Genomic DNA, 12,230 nt, shown 5'->3' on the forward strand with positions numbered 1-12,230 from the left:
TGCCTTCTTTACCCCAAATTCATCTTTTCCTTTCCAGTCTTACTACTCCAGCTCAAACTCCTGTCTTCATCTTCATGTCCAGACTGCTTTGATAGCCTAACTAAATCCCTGCCCCTATCAAATTTACCTTCATTAGTGATTAATATAAAACACCTATCAGGGGCGCCTGGGTGGCTCCATCGGTTGAGCGTCTGGCTTCAGCTCAGGTCATGTTCTCCCCCATGTCAGCTGTGCTGACAGCTAGCTCAGAGCCTGGAGCCTGTTTCAGAGTCTGTGTCTCCCTCTCTCTCTGACCCTTCCCTGCTCACGCTGTCTCTGTCTCTCAAAAATGAATAAAAAAACAAATAAAAATAAAAATAAAACACCTATCAGTCCCCTGGTTACAGTTATTCAGTGGTTCCATCATAGAGGATAACTTCTGTTCGTTAGCCTGACTTCTCCCATTCCATCTCCTATCATTCATACTTTTACTTAAGGTTTGACACCAAACTGCTTTGTACTAAATTTATTTTTTGAAAGAGAGACAGCGTGAGTGGGGGAAGGGCAGAGAGAGAGATTCCCAACCAGGCCTTGCACTGTCAGCGCAGACCCCAATGTGGGGCTCAAACTCACAAACTGTGAGATCATGACGAGCTGAAACCAAGAGTTGGACACTTAACCAACTGCACTACCCAGACGCCCCATCACACTCATTTTTTAATTGATACTCTCTTCCTGAAATCCCTTTTCCATCCCAGTTCTCTATCATCTGTAGTTGCAGAGGCCTTTCCTCTGTTTACTGCTAAGCTAAGTGGTGGTCGTCCTGGGAGTTCTCAGCAAAGTCTGTGCTTGCACTTACACTTACTGCATTGAAGTTACCTGACTGTTTCTACCCAACAAGAATCTAAGTTCCTTAATAGTAAGGGACATACCTGGGCACTATGTCCCTGGTATAGGTAGGTGCTCAAAGCTAACTGAATAAACTGAACTATTTAAAGAATAATAAAAATGAAGGACACTCAGCACCTTCCTTTTTTCCACAAATATACCATAAAAACCATAATCAAAACCCACCACTCAAACCAAGGCCTCTGAGTCTATAGACTTTAGTGTAGATTTGAAGAGGAGATGGAAGACAGTACGTCACAGAAACATAAAGAACATATTAGTTGAATATCTCTTCAATATTCCTAGGTCATCACATTTGTAGGAATATCTCTTCAATATTCCTAGGTCATCACATTTGTAGGAATTTTTCAAGCACTTCATTGTTAACTGCTATGGTGTCTTTTCTCTGTACTTACCCTTCCCCAGGCTCCTCCTTCATTTGCAGTGTAGAGAAAACTACCTTTATCCTTTGTTTTCTTAAATTTTGCCAACCAAAATGGAATATTGAGGTATCCAGGCTACCATCATTTCTCTTTCTCAAATGGATTTCCTAAACAGCTTCCAAAAGGTGTGATTCCATCTCTTCCTTCTGCTCCACTCTTACTCCTTATCCAGAGAGATCTTTCAGTACAACTCTGACTAGTGTGCCAAGAGCCAAACTAGCCCTCAAAACGACAGATCCAACTTTGGTGTTTGCCTCTTGGCCCTTTACACACCTGCTGTATTGACTTGAGCTTTCTAGCTGGAAAATTTTACCCCTCTTTGCCTGGCCTAAAACTACTCAACCCTCAGTTAAAAAAATTTTTTTTAAATATTTATTTATTTTTGAGAGACAGAGCGTGAACAGGGGAGGGGCAGAGAGAGAGACAAATAATCTGAAGCAAGCACCAGACTCTGAGCTAGAGAGCAGCACAGAGCCCGATATGGGGCTTGAACCCACAAACTGTGAGGCCATGACCTGAGCCAAAGTCAGATGCTCAACCGACTGAGCCACCCAGACGACCCTCAACTCTCAGTTTTGAAACATCTCTTCCTCCAAGGAAATTGTTCCTGACTTCTGTCCTTTAGATACTTATGTCACATGATCCAATAAACATTTAACTTCTCATATGGTAGCATTTTTCTCATGTTTGTCCCTTCAGTATCTTCTCCTATAGTATTTACTGTAACAGCTAACAGCAGAGATTGTGTTTGTCTCAATAGTATATCATTATCTAGCACGAAGGGTATTCTGTAGTGTTTTTGTTTTGAATAAATGCATCTAAATCAAACAGTATTCTGTTAGTGGATGATACCGTATCCTAGTAGGTCCAATCCTTTTCTTTTTCAGTATCTCTTTGCATATACTTGATACATTTTCCCAGTCTCTCCATCCCATTAGTAGTCTGTTCTGGATCATCTTCATATTCAGTGCCTGGCCCCTAGTTCTCTTGTTTACAGAGAAGACTGTCTCCTTTTTTCCCTACCCCAAAACCTTAAGATGAACGGAATCCTACCTTTCACCCCCAAACGAAACAAACGGGTTAAAAAAATTTTTTTTAATGTTTATTCTATGTTTGAGACAGAGCGCGAGCAGGGGAGGGGCAGAGAGGGAAACACAGAATCCGAAGCAGCCTCCAGGCTCCCAGCTGTCAGCACAGAGCCCGACGCTGGGCCAGAACCCATGAACCACGAGATCATGACCTCAGCCAAAATCAGAGGCTTAACCGACTGAGGCACCCAGACGCCCTCGAAATAAATGTTTAACAAAAACGTAATCTCATTCCCATTATCTTTTTGCTCAAAAGAAGGTGTCTAGAGAAACCAATTAAGACTTTTAAGATTGCCTCAAGAAAGACGGCTCAATCAGCTACACCTCTACAAATTGCCCCAGGTGTAAGCAACACTTCCTTCTCCTTTCCCCGGAAACGGAAAGAGAATAGGAAAGGCCCAGACCCCGAGTTGAGGGATTCGTTTTCCTCAGGTTTCTTGATAGGCGGGGTCGGCAGGAGGAATCCGACTGGCGGGCAGACATGTCGCTCTCCGCTGACTCCGCTTTCTATTGGCTTTCCTGGACTCCGCCCCCTGAGCAGGGCGGGAGATTTGGTGTGCCCAGACAGGTCCCCAGCCCCCAGCCGGCCTCCCGCTTTCCCTACTTGTCTCTGCGACTCCGAGACCCTGCGACCCTGCTCCGCCAGTGCTTAACGGGAATCAGGCCTTTCCGTGCTGGGGAGGAAGCCACCTCCCCTGGAGCCCCCAGTAAGCGGGGCACCGTCCGGCAGGCGCCGGGCCGCCCGAGAGGCGCCTGGCGGAGACCTAACGGTGCGTGGTGCAGCCCGTTTCCCTCTCCCGTGTAACTCGGGGTTTGTGAGGTGAGTCGGTGGCGCCCAGCTCCGTGGCCGAGCTGGGGTGTTCGTCTCGAAGAGGGCTCCCCCTCGCCGCTCCGGGCTGGGTCGTTGCCCTCTCGACGCAGCGCGAAGCCCCCGAGGACCCCCGGCGCCGCCAACTGGTAAGTGTCTCGAGGTCGGGGCCAAAGTCCATAAATACTTGTTGGGGGTGACAGGTTCTTTCTGGAAGTAGCGTTGGTCGGTCTCTCCAGCAGTGATAGGCCTTCTGTGCCAGGGGCGCATTACCAACGTTATCAGTTTCTTGGCTTAAAGAGCCTTGTGTTCGTAAAGAGAACTGTGCACATCTGTAACCAAAGTGTAAGGAGCCCAGAGAGGAGCAGGCACCACGACGGCTGAGGGGGAAGAGATTTCATGCCAGAACTACCACGGGAGTGAGAACCTTTGATGGCATCCCAGCCTGGATGCCCCAGAAGAATCCTACTAACTGGTCAGTACCCCGGGACCGTGCTAGGTGGTAAAACTGTAGATGAACCAGGCTCTTCTGGAAGAGCTTTTTACATTAAAGAGATGTTGGTGCATTAGTTTTCGTGTCACAACTGAAATCCTAACAGAACCTACCCTAGTTAAGTTGCAATCTGAAGACAAATAGCATGGCTCTCCTACAGCTTTGTGTATGGGCACTGCACCTTAAACAGATGTTCATTCCTCATTTACTGAGCACCTTTTCTATTAGAGGAGATGTAGAGATGTGCCAGAGATCGACATGGTTAAGTTGAAGTTTAAAGAAAACGGTGATAAGGAATATATAATTAGTATTTTCAAATGCCAAGCACAATGAGCTCATTTAATCACAGTTTTGACCAGCTGTGAGTGTGGAGTTAGGATCAGAATTTACGCTTATCTGATATTAAAATTGGTGCTAATCTATACCACTTTTTTTTAAAGGATTATGTTTTTAAAAATTGTAGCAAATCCTTTATTTGCTTTCAAAGGGAGTGTGTTGCTGTTAATATTCTTTTGGTGCTGCTGTATTACCTGCCCGGTTAACTCCTTGAAAGGAGTCCACTTAAAATTCATTAATAGGTCATTTTTTTTTAATTTATTTTTGAGAGAGAAAAAGAAAGAGACAGCGCGAGCAGGGAAAGGTCAGAGAGAGAGGGAGACACAGAATCCGAAGGCAGGCTCCAGGCTCCGAGCTGTCAGCACAGAGCCCGTCGCGGGGCTCAAACCCAGGAACCGTGGGATGATGCCGTGAGCCGAAGTCGGTTGCTTAACTGACTAGCCACCCGGGCGCTCCCACTTAAAATAAGCCCCCAAAGACAGTGCCTTGAAGAGTAAATGATGACTAAAAATTCGCTTTTTGTTTTGTGGTTGTCAAGTGGTGGGGGTTTTTTGTTTGTTTTTTGTTGTTTTCATAAATTGTTGGAGAAGGAAGGAAAGATTTCTTTCAAGTCTTTGTAGAAGATTCTTCAGTTTGGTGGTTCTATACTGTGTAATAAGATGGCTTAAAATATAGAAAAGGAAATCACATATAAATGCTTTCAGCCAAAAACAAGATTAAGTTAGGATGCCTCTGTCCAGGCAATTCTTATGTAAAATACCATAGGAAAGTTGCAAAGGACAATATTCAGTTGTCTAAAATTTTCATTTTTAAATTTTCCTTGAAAATCTTTCCCAGAAGGAACTACTAAACTTTTGTGAATGAGAATTATATAACTGACCTTTATTCCTTTTTCACTTTGGTTGCCAGTTAGCTCTGAGCCACAATTCTTTTTATGATGTATTGTCTGATTTCCTTATATTTTCCTGGATCCAGACTCCTATTACTATTACAGTTTGTCATTTGTTTTATTGCACTTGCTTATTGTCTACTTCAAATCCTTTGTAGAACATAGCGGTTTATATTTTAAAAACAAGAGACATTAGACTGAATCTGGCCATGCTTGTAAAAGTATGCTTGATAGGAGTGTCTGGGGGGCTCAGTTGGTTAAGCGACTGACTTCATGGCAGGTCATGGTCTCATGGTTGTCACGGTTCATGAGTTCAAACTCCAGGTCGAGTTCAGCACTGACAGCACAGAACCTGCTACGGATCCTCTCTGCCCCTCCACCAGCTCATGGGTGCGCCCGCACTCTCTCTCAAAAATAAATAAACATGAAAGAGACTAAGAAAAATGTAGATTGGGGTGCCCGGATGGCTGTTGGTTAAGTGTCCGTCTTCAGATCAGGTCATGATCTTTCAGGTTGTGAATTTGAGGCCCACGTCAGGCTCTGTGCTAATAGCTCGGAGCCTGGAGCCTACTTCGGATTCTGTGTCTCCCTCTCTCTCTGTCCTTCCCCCCACTCATAGTCTGTTTCTCTCTATCTCAATAATAAACAAACATTAAAAAAATTTTTTTTAATGTATGCTTGATAGAACTAGGGATGTTTAACTTGAATGAACCGGAACCTGGAGAAACTAGTAATCTTGGGATGTTTGAACTGCCAGATGGGAAAATTATTAGATATATGATAAATAGTTTCCAGAGGTTGGAACAAGCATTTTAGGATAATAGATTCATATTTAATGGCAGGAAAAGTGTATAGTAGAATGATCAGGGACTTTGGCATCAGTCAAACTTGGGTTTTAGCCCTACCACAGTAATTACCACGAATAATTTGATAGTTAACCTCAGTTTACTCATCTGTAATTAGGGGAATTATATATTTATTAACTACCTCAAAGAATCTGAGGATTTAATGGTCTACTATACTTGAAAGTACCTAATAGAATGCCTGACAAACAGCCCCTCAGAAAAACTATTTTATACAGATATAAGGAAATTATGTTTCTTTGTTATATACAGATGTCACGCAGATGGGAGTGGCTCAGTCAGTTAAGCATCCAAATTCAGCTCAGGTGACCATCTTGCGGTCTATAGTTGGAGCCTTGTGTCGGGGTCTGTGCTGACAGCTCAGAGCCTGGAGTCTGCTTCGGATTCTGTCTCCTTCCCTTTCTGCCCCTCTGCCCCTCATGCTTTGTCTCTTTGTCTCTCTCTGTCTCTGAAAAATGAATAAACCTTAAAAAAATTTTTTTAAATGTCGTGTAGATGCATTAAACTTCGTCTCTAATACATCCAAATTCCTCGTAATAGAAAACAATATCATGACTAGAAAAATGGCCAAAAGGTATGTCTGCTGGCAGTGGTCATAAAATTATAGATGAAGTATTATCTTTATACACAAAACAGAATTCCATTAGAGTTGGTGAGGGTTAAATGAGAATATGTATAGAATATTCAAAACTGTGTCCAGCATAGTAAGTCTCAAATTTTGGCCTCTCCAGCTACCTGCCCCCACGGTCCAGATCTTCTCATCTAGTGCTTCCTGGCCAAAATACTGATGGCCATTTTGCCCTTTTCTATGCCTTCAAAATAACTTTTGACTTTGTAAGAACCACATTTGTCTATTCGTCTTGTTTGTTAAAACTATGAACTTGTTTCTTTTATTGCCTGTTAGCTGACCTTAACCAAGTTCTTTTTTTTTTTTTTTTTCCAATTGCAGGGGACTCTACCTGAATTTTCCAGGTGCAGAATGTGTAATACCTTTAAAGGTAAATGAAAATAGAGACAAGTCATTTAAGTTTGCAAAAGCAAACTTGGCAACATTTAGTAAGTTGCCAAGTTATTTGCATGCAAATAGCTGAGTCATGAGTGACGTAGTTCCTCTAGGAGAAAAGACAAAAATAGGATTTATAGGAGAGGGAGGAGAGAAGAAAAATTCCTTTTTTTTTGAGGGGTAAACCAATTAGCTAGCAGCTCATTAGAATCACAGTTAGTTTCAGGCCATTAGTATTATAAGTTCTGAAACTAAATTTTTTCAGAGTAGGCAGAGTTGATCAGTCTGCTTACCAGACTACTCTGAAGTTTTTCAGTGAAGAACTGACTATAAAGTATTAGAAAGCTTCATGTTTACTGTTTAGTTGCCAGGATACCCAGCAAGCCATATTCATAATTGTAAAGTTGTTTGGTAAGCATGCATTGGTAGTAGAGGGAGGTGCTGGAGGAGTACTTGATCCAGGTTCGGAATGCCAGTGAAGGACATAGACTTTCGCCAGTGGACTATTTATTTCCAATGAACAGATACTAAAATCTAACAAGCCATTATTCTTTGCCTGGCTGTCCCTGTTCTAAGTGTCATGTATTAACCACCCCCTTTCTGGTAATGCTCTCATTCTCTAGATTGGTTAGAGCTTTCTTTACAGAAAGAATTGTTTCCCTGTTATACTTTAGTTGCCTTGTTTAAATTGAATCTTTTTCCAGTGCTCAAATGCCTCCTTCTTCCTGTCTTTTCCATGTTTCAGATAAAGAACTGAGTTACCTATTATCAAAAAAATAAATTGATAGGATAATTCATAGTATATTTTTTATACTTAATACTTCTTTAAATGTTTTATACAAGTACAGGTATTATGTGAATGTTTAGTTAATTTGGCTGTTGATATGAATTTTTCATCACTTTTGAGTGCTTTATTGCTTTTGTTTAGGTTGGCAATGATGAGTACACTGGAATTAAAGGAAGACAAGATGCTGGAGGTTCAGTTTGTGGGAGATGATGATGTTCTTAATCACATTCTTGATAGAGAAGGAGGTACTGAGTGATTATACATTTGAAGAGATGTTTATGTGATGGTTATCGGTTTTTCACTTTTTAAAATATTTTAACCTTCTATTTTGAATATATAGCACAAAGTATTTAATCTAGTAAGGCTAAATGAAAACTTTTTAGGCTACTCTAAACTTTTGAAAATTAAAAATAATAAAGCTTTATCTGATATGAAATGCTTAATAGGGGTAAATGATAACTACCCATTGTAATTAACCAAAATAATACACTTTTCAGGGGTTTTTTAAAATAATATAAACTGTATGAAGAGTAGTATATACTTTCATCAAAAACACTGAATTTTCTTCCAGATTTTAAATTATGACCATATAAGTAGTATAGTTTACTTATTTAAATGTAATGTTTAGAAAGAATTTATACCTATCATGTTCTAATTCTTTGGATATTCTTTATAGGAGCTAAATTAAAAAAGGAGCGAGCTCAGCTTTTGGTCAACACAAAAAAAATAATAAAGAAGCCAGAATATGATTTGGACGAAGATGACCGGGAAGTCTTAAAAGATCAGAACTATGTGGAAGTTTTAGGACGAGATATTCAAGGTATTTTGGGGGTTGGGGAAAGGCAATGTACACTCAGATTTCCCCTAGTAGCTGAAATCGTTCTGCAGGATACATAAAAGTAGTCTGGTAGGTTAGGCAGTGGTGTGCCATATTATTATTTTTTTATTGCAAACTACATATAATATAAACTTTACCTAATTTTTAAGTGTATAGCTCAGTTGTATTAGTATTAAATGTGTTCATAATGTTATGCTACTATCACCACCATCCTTCTCCAGAACTCTTTTCATCAGGCCTGCTGTTTTATTTCTCATCAGAAAAGCACTTGCTGGGGCGCCTGGGTGACTCAGTTGGTTAAGCTCAGGTCACGATCTCACGGTTCATGGGTTCGAGCCCCGCTCTTTGTCAGGCTCTGTGCTGACAGCTAGCTCAGAGCCTGAGCCTGTTTTGGATTCTGTGTCTCCCTCTCTCTCTGACCCTCCCCTGCTCGCACTGTCTCTCTCTGTCTCTCAAAAATAAATAAAAAAAAATTAAAAAAGAAAAAGAAAGAAAAGCACTTGCTTCAGTTTTTTCATGTACAATTGGAAAAGTTAGAAGTACTGAGTTTCCATAATAGTTTTTTTTTCTTTAGCTTTTATTCCCCATAAGCAACCAGCCCTGCACCTAATTATTTTTAGAAAAATTCTACAGACTAATCTAAAGTTGTTTTTTAAAGATATTTATATTTTTAATAATTTGAGATAATTTCATAAAGCAAGTCATTTCATTATTACTTTGGTCTTTTTTTTAATGTTTATTTTTGAGAGAGAGGGAGAAACAGAACATGAGTAGGGGGAGGGGCAGAGAGAGAGGGAGACAAAGAATCCCAAACAGGCTCCAGGCTCCGAGCTGTCAGCACAGAGCCTGACATGGCGCTCAAACTCATGGACCGTAAGATCATGACCTGAGCTGAAGTTGGACACTTAACTGACTGAGCCACCCAGGTGCCCCTACTTTGGTCTTCTTTACAGAAACAGAAGGAACATTCCAAGAAGTAATGTTTCACTATAGGCATCCTGGTATTGCAGGTTTTTGTTTTGTTTTGGTTTTTTACATCTAAGCCAGATTCCTGCCAGATTATATTTAAAATTTTTTAGACTTATTATCTTTTAGTTAGAGCTCAAGGAACACAGATCTACTTAAGTTGGCTTAATAAACAAAGACCAAAAAACAAAATCAGTATTGTTGGGCACTAGAGGCATTGGAACTGAGACAACATTAAAAACCTAGGGACTTTGCTTTCGTGGATCTCCCAGTCTCCCTCATGTCCTCTCTGTGCGTCTGTTCTCTTCTCTCTGTGCCACCTGTCCTCTTCTCTCTGTGCCACCTGTCTCTCTCATGTACGTTTTTGCTCTCTCGTTCTTGGCTTATAAATAGCCATCATCACTACTCCTGATCTTTTTGTCACTTCTTCAGTCATGACACCTCTGTGGTTTTAGTTCCCACTGTTAAATAGCATGATACAAAAAAATGACTGCTGTCCCTCAACAGACTAAGTAGACAGAGTGGATTCTTTTAAAAGTTTCCCCAGTGGGGCAGTCAACATCTTAAGGGCATGTTCTAATTTTTTTTTAATGTTTTGTTTACTTTTGAGAGAGGGAGCGAGCATGCGCAGGGCAGGGTCAGAGAGAGAGGGAGGCACAAAATCTGAAGCAGGCTCCAGGCTCCGAGCCGTCAGCACAGAGCCTGATGCGGGGCTCGAACCCACGAACCGTGAGATCATGACCTGACCGAAGTCGGAAGTCGGACACTCAACCCACTGAGCCACCCAGCCGCCCCTAGGGCATGTTCTAAATAGAACTTTGAAATCTTGACTCCTATTATGTTAGACCTAAGGAGAGATTGAAAACAATATATATTTTTTAAAAGTGTTTTTGTTTTCATTGTTTCTTATCGTAAAAGTAATACATATGTGTGGGGCACCTGGCTGTGACTCTTGATCTTAGGGTTGTAAATTCGAGCCCTACATTGAGTGTAGAGATTACATTAAATAATTAATTAATTAAATTAAAAATAAATAAAATCTTTAAAGAAAAATGCATATATGTAGTAGAAACTCAGTGCCTCCAAACTTTCATATAATAGCACTTCAGCAAACGATATTTGGAAGCACATTGGAATACCTGGAGGAGAATGCCCCAGACCAGGACAAATGCCCTCGGGCTTCTGACCCTTGTTCCTGCCCCTTCCTCAGGCCCTGACTGGCATCCGCAAAGGCTTGAGAGGATCGTTACGCAATGTAGCCATAACCTTGCCTTTTAGTTTGCACACTTACAGGGAGTCTTTGCCTTAGAGCAGTGTTTCGCAACCTGTTTTTTACTCTCATCTCATAAAGAGCCTTCTTTTAGACATTTTCTCCTGATTGCCCCTACCTGTGAAGTTTCAGTGCTACATATATGTTCTGTATCTTTTTATATATCTGTTTACATATCTTTGGCTCTTTGGAGGACCACAGACCATTGTAAGATCTAAGATGTTTTTCACATTCTCCTTCCTCCCACCAAGCCAATTTTTAATCCATCTGGGACAATACATTCCTGTTGAGAATGCATGCTGTAGAGAACCCGGAACTATTAACAGTTGGCTGTGTGTTTTCTGTGTATATGTACGTGCACACACACACAGGCTTGTGTTGACAGTCTCTGAGTCCAGGAAATGGAGCTTTTCATTAGGCCATGGGGATGTACAATAGACAAGCCCATAACTTATAATTAAGTCTCACAGACATGACTCTGTTTTGATTTGTTTTTACTTGTATGCCAAAATGTGTATAGGGGAGAATGCTATTCCAGTTATGGTATAGGAAGGAGAGTTTTCTTTTAATGTTTTCTTCAGAGTGGAAATGGTGACATCTATTACAGTCTTCTTTAGCCTTATTTGAGAGAATGAACAATAAATTTCTGGCAATTCTTTTACTATAACAGAAAACAAATATGCATTTTTTAAAATTTATTTATTTATTTTGAGAGAGAGAGAGAAAGAGCACAAACAGGGGAGGGGCAGAGAGGAGAGACAAAATCCCATGCGGGCTCCACACCATCGGGGCAGAGCCTGATGTGGGGCTTGAACCCACAAACCATGAGATTGTGACCTGAGCCTAGATCAAGAGTCAAATGCTTGGGGCACTTGGGTGGTTCTGTCAGTTAAGTGTCCAACTTCAGCCCAGATCATGATATCGTTGTTCATGAGTTCCAGCCCCGCATCAGGCTCTGTGCTGACGCCTCAGAGCCTGGAGCCTGCTTCAGATTCTGTGTGTGTCTCTCTCCTCTCAAAAATAAATAAACATTAAAAAAATTTTTTTTAAGTCGAATGCTTAACGAGCTGTGCCACCCAGGTGCCCCAATATGCATTATTTTTAAAGCACAGAAGGACATTTGGCAAAGAATCCTTAGGAGTAGTTAAAAAATCAACTTTTTCAACAATGACCTCTAAATATTTTATTAACCCTTTTACTTACTATCAAAGTGTAAACTGCTTCTTATAAAAAGCTCACATCTTGACATACCTGGCATCATTCTCATAGTCTGCTAATCCCATCCAGTCTGGAGAACAGTCATTGCATAGAAGTCTACGTAATCTCAGCCTTAGATAGAAGGTTTTTCCCAAAGATATCCCAAAGCAATTGAATAGGTGTCTTTAAGAGTAATTTGTCTTATTGATGCTTCTCTTGAACAATTGGTTTGTTTTTTAGTCTTAGGAATAGTGTAACTCTATAATTATTCTTTGTAAGTTGGCTACTAGAAAATTCTTGGATATATATGTGGTTTCCTCATAGTGTATTTAATTTAGCCTTATTCACAGTACTACTTTTTAACTTAAGGATTATGTCAGGT

General features: G+C 40.7%; 1 protein-coding gene across 1 annotated transcript in view; it reads left to right on the forward strand.

Annotated features, from left to right (window-relative positions):
* Window positions 1–2,616: 2,616 nt before the first annotated feature.
* ORC2 (origin recognition complex subunit 2) overlaps window positions 2,617–12,230 on the forward strand; it is a 43,754-nt gene continuing 34,140 nt past the window's right edge. The window contains exons 1-4 of the mRNA XM_029934107.1: window positions 2,617–3,355; window positions 6,737–6,785; window positions 7,719–7,822; window positions 8,254–8,397. Of these exons, the coding sequence (XP_029789967.1) occupies window positions 7,726–7,822; window positions 8,254–8,397 (241 nt within the window). The 5' untranslated portion in view covers window positions 2,617–3,355; window positions 6,737–6,785; window positions 7,719–7,725. The remainder of the gene's footprint in view (window positions 3,356–6,736; window positions 6,786–7,718; window positions 7,823–8,253; window positions 8,398–12,230) is intronic.

Source organism: Suricata suricatta, chromosome 3, assembly GCF_006229205.1.
Source record: "Suricata suricatta isolate VVHF042 chromosome 3, meerkat_22Aug2017_6uvM2_HiC, whole genome shotgun sequence".
Taxonomy (NCBI): Eukaryota; Metazoa; Chordata; class Mammalia; order Carnivora; family Herpestidae; genus Suricata; species Suricata suricatta.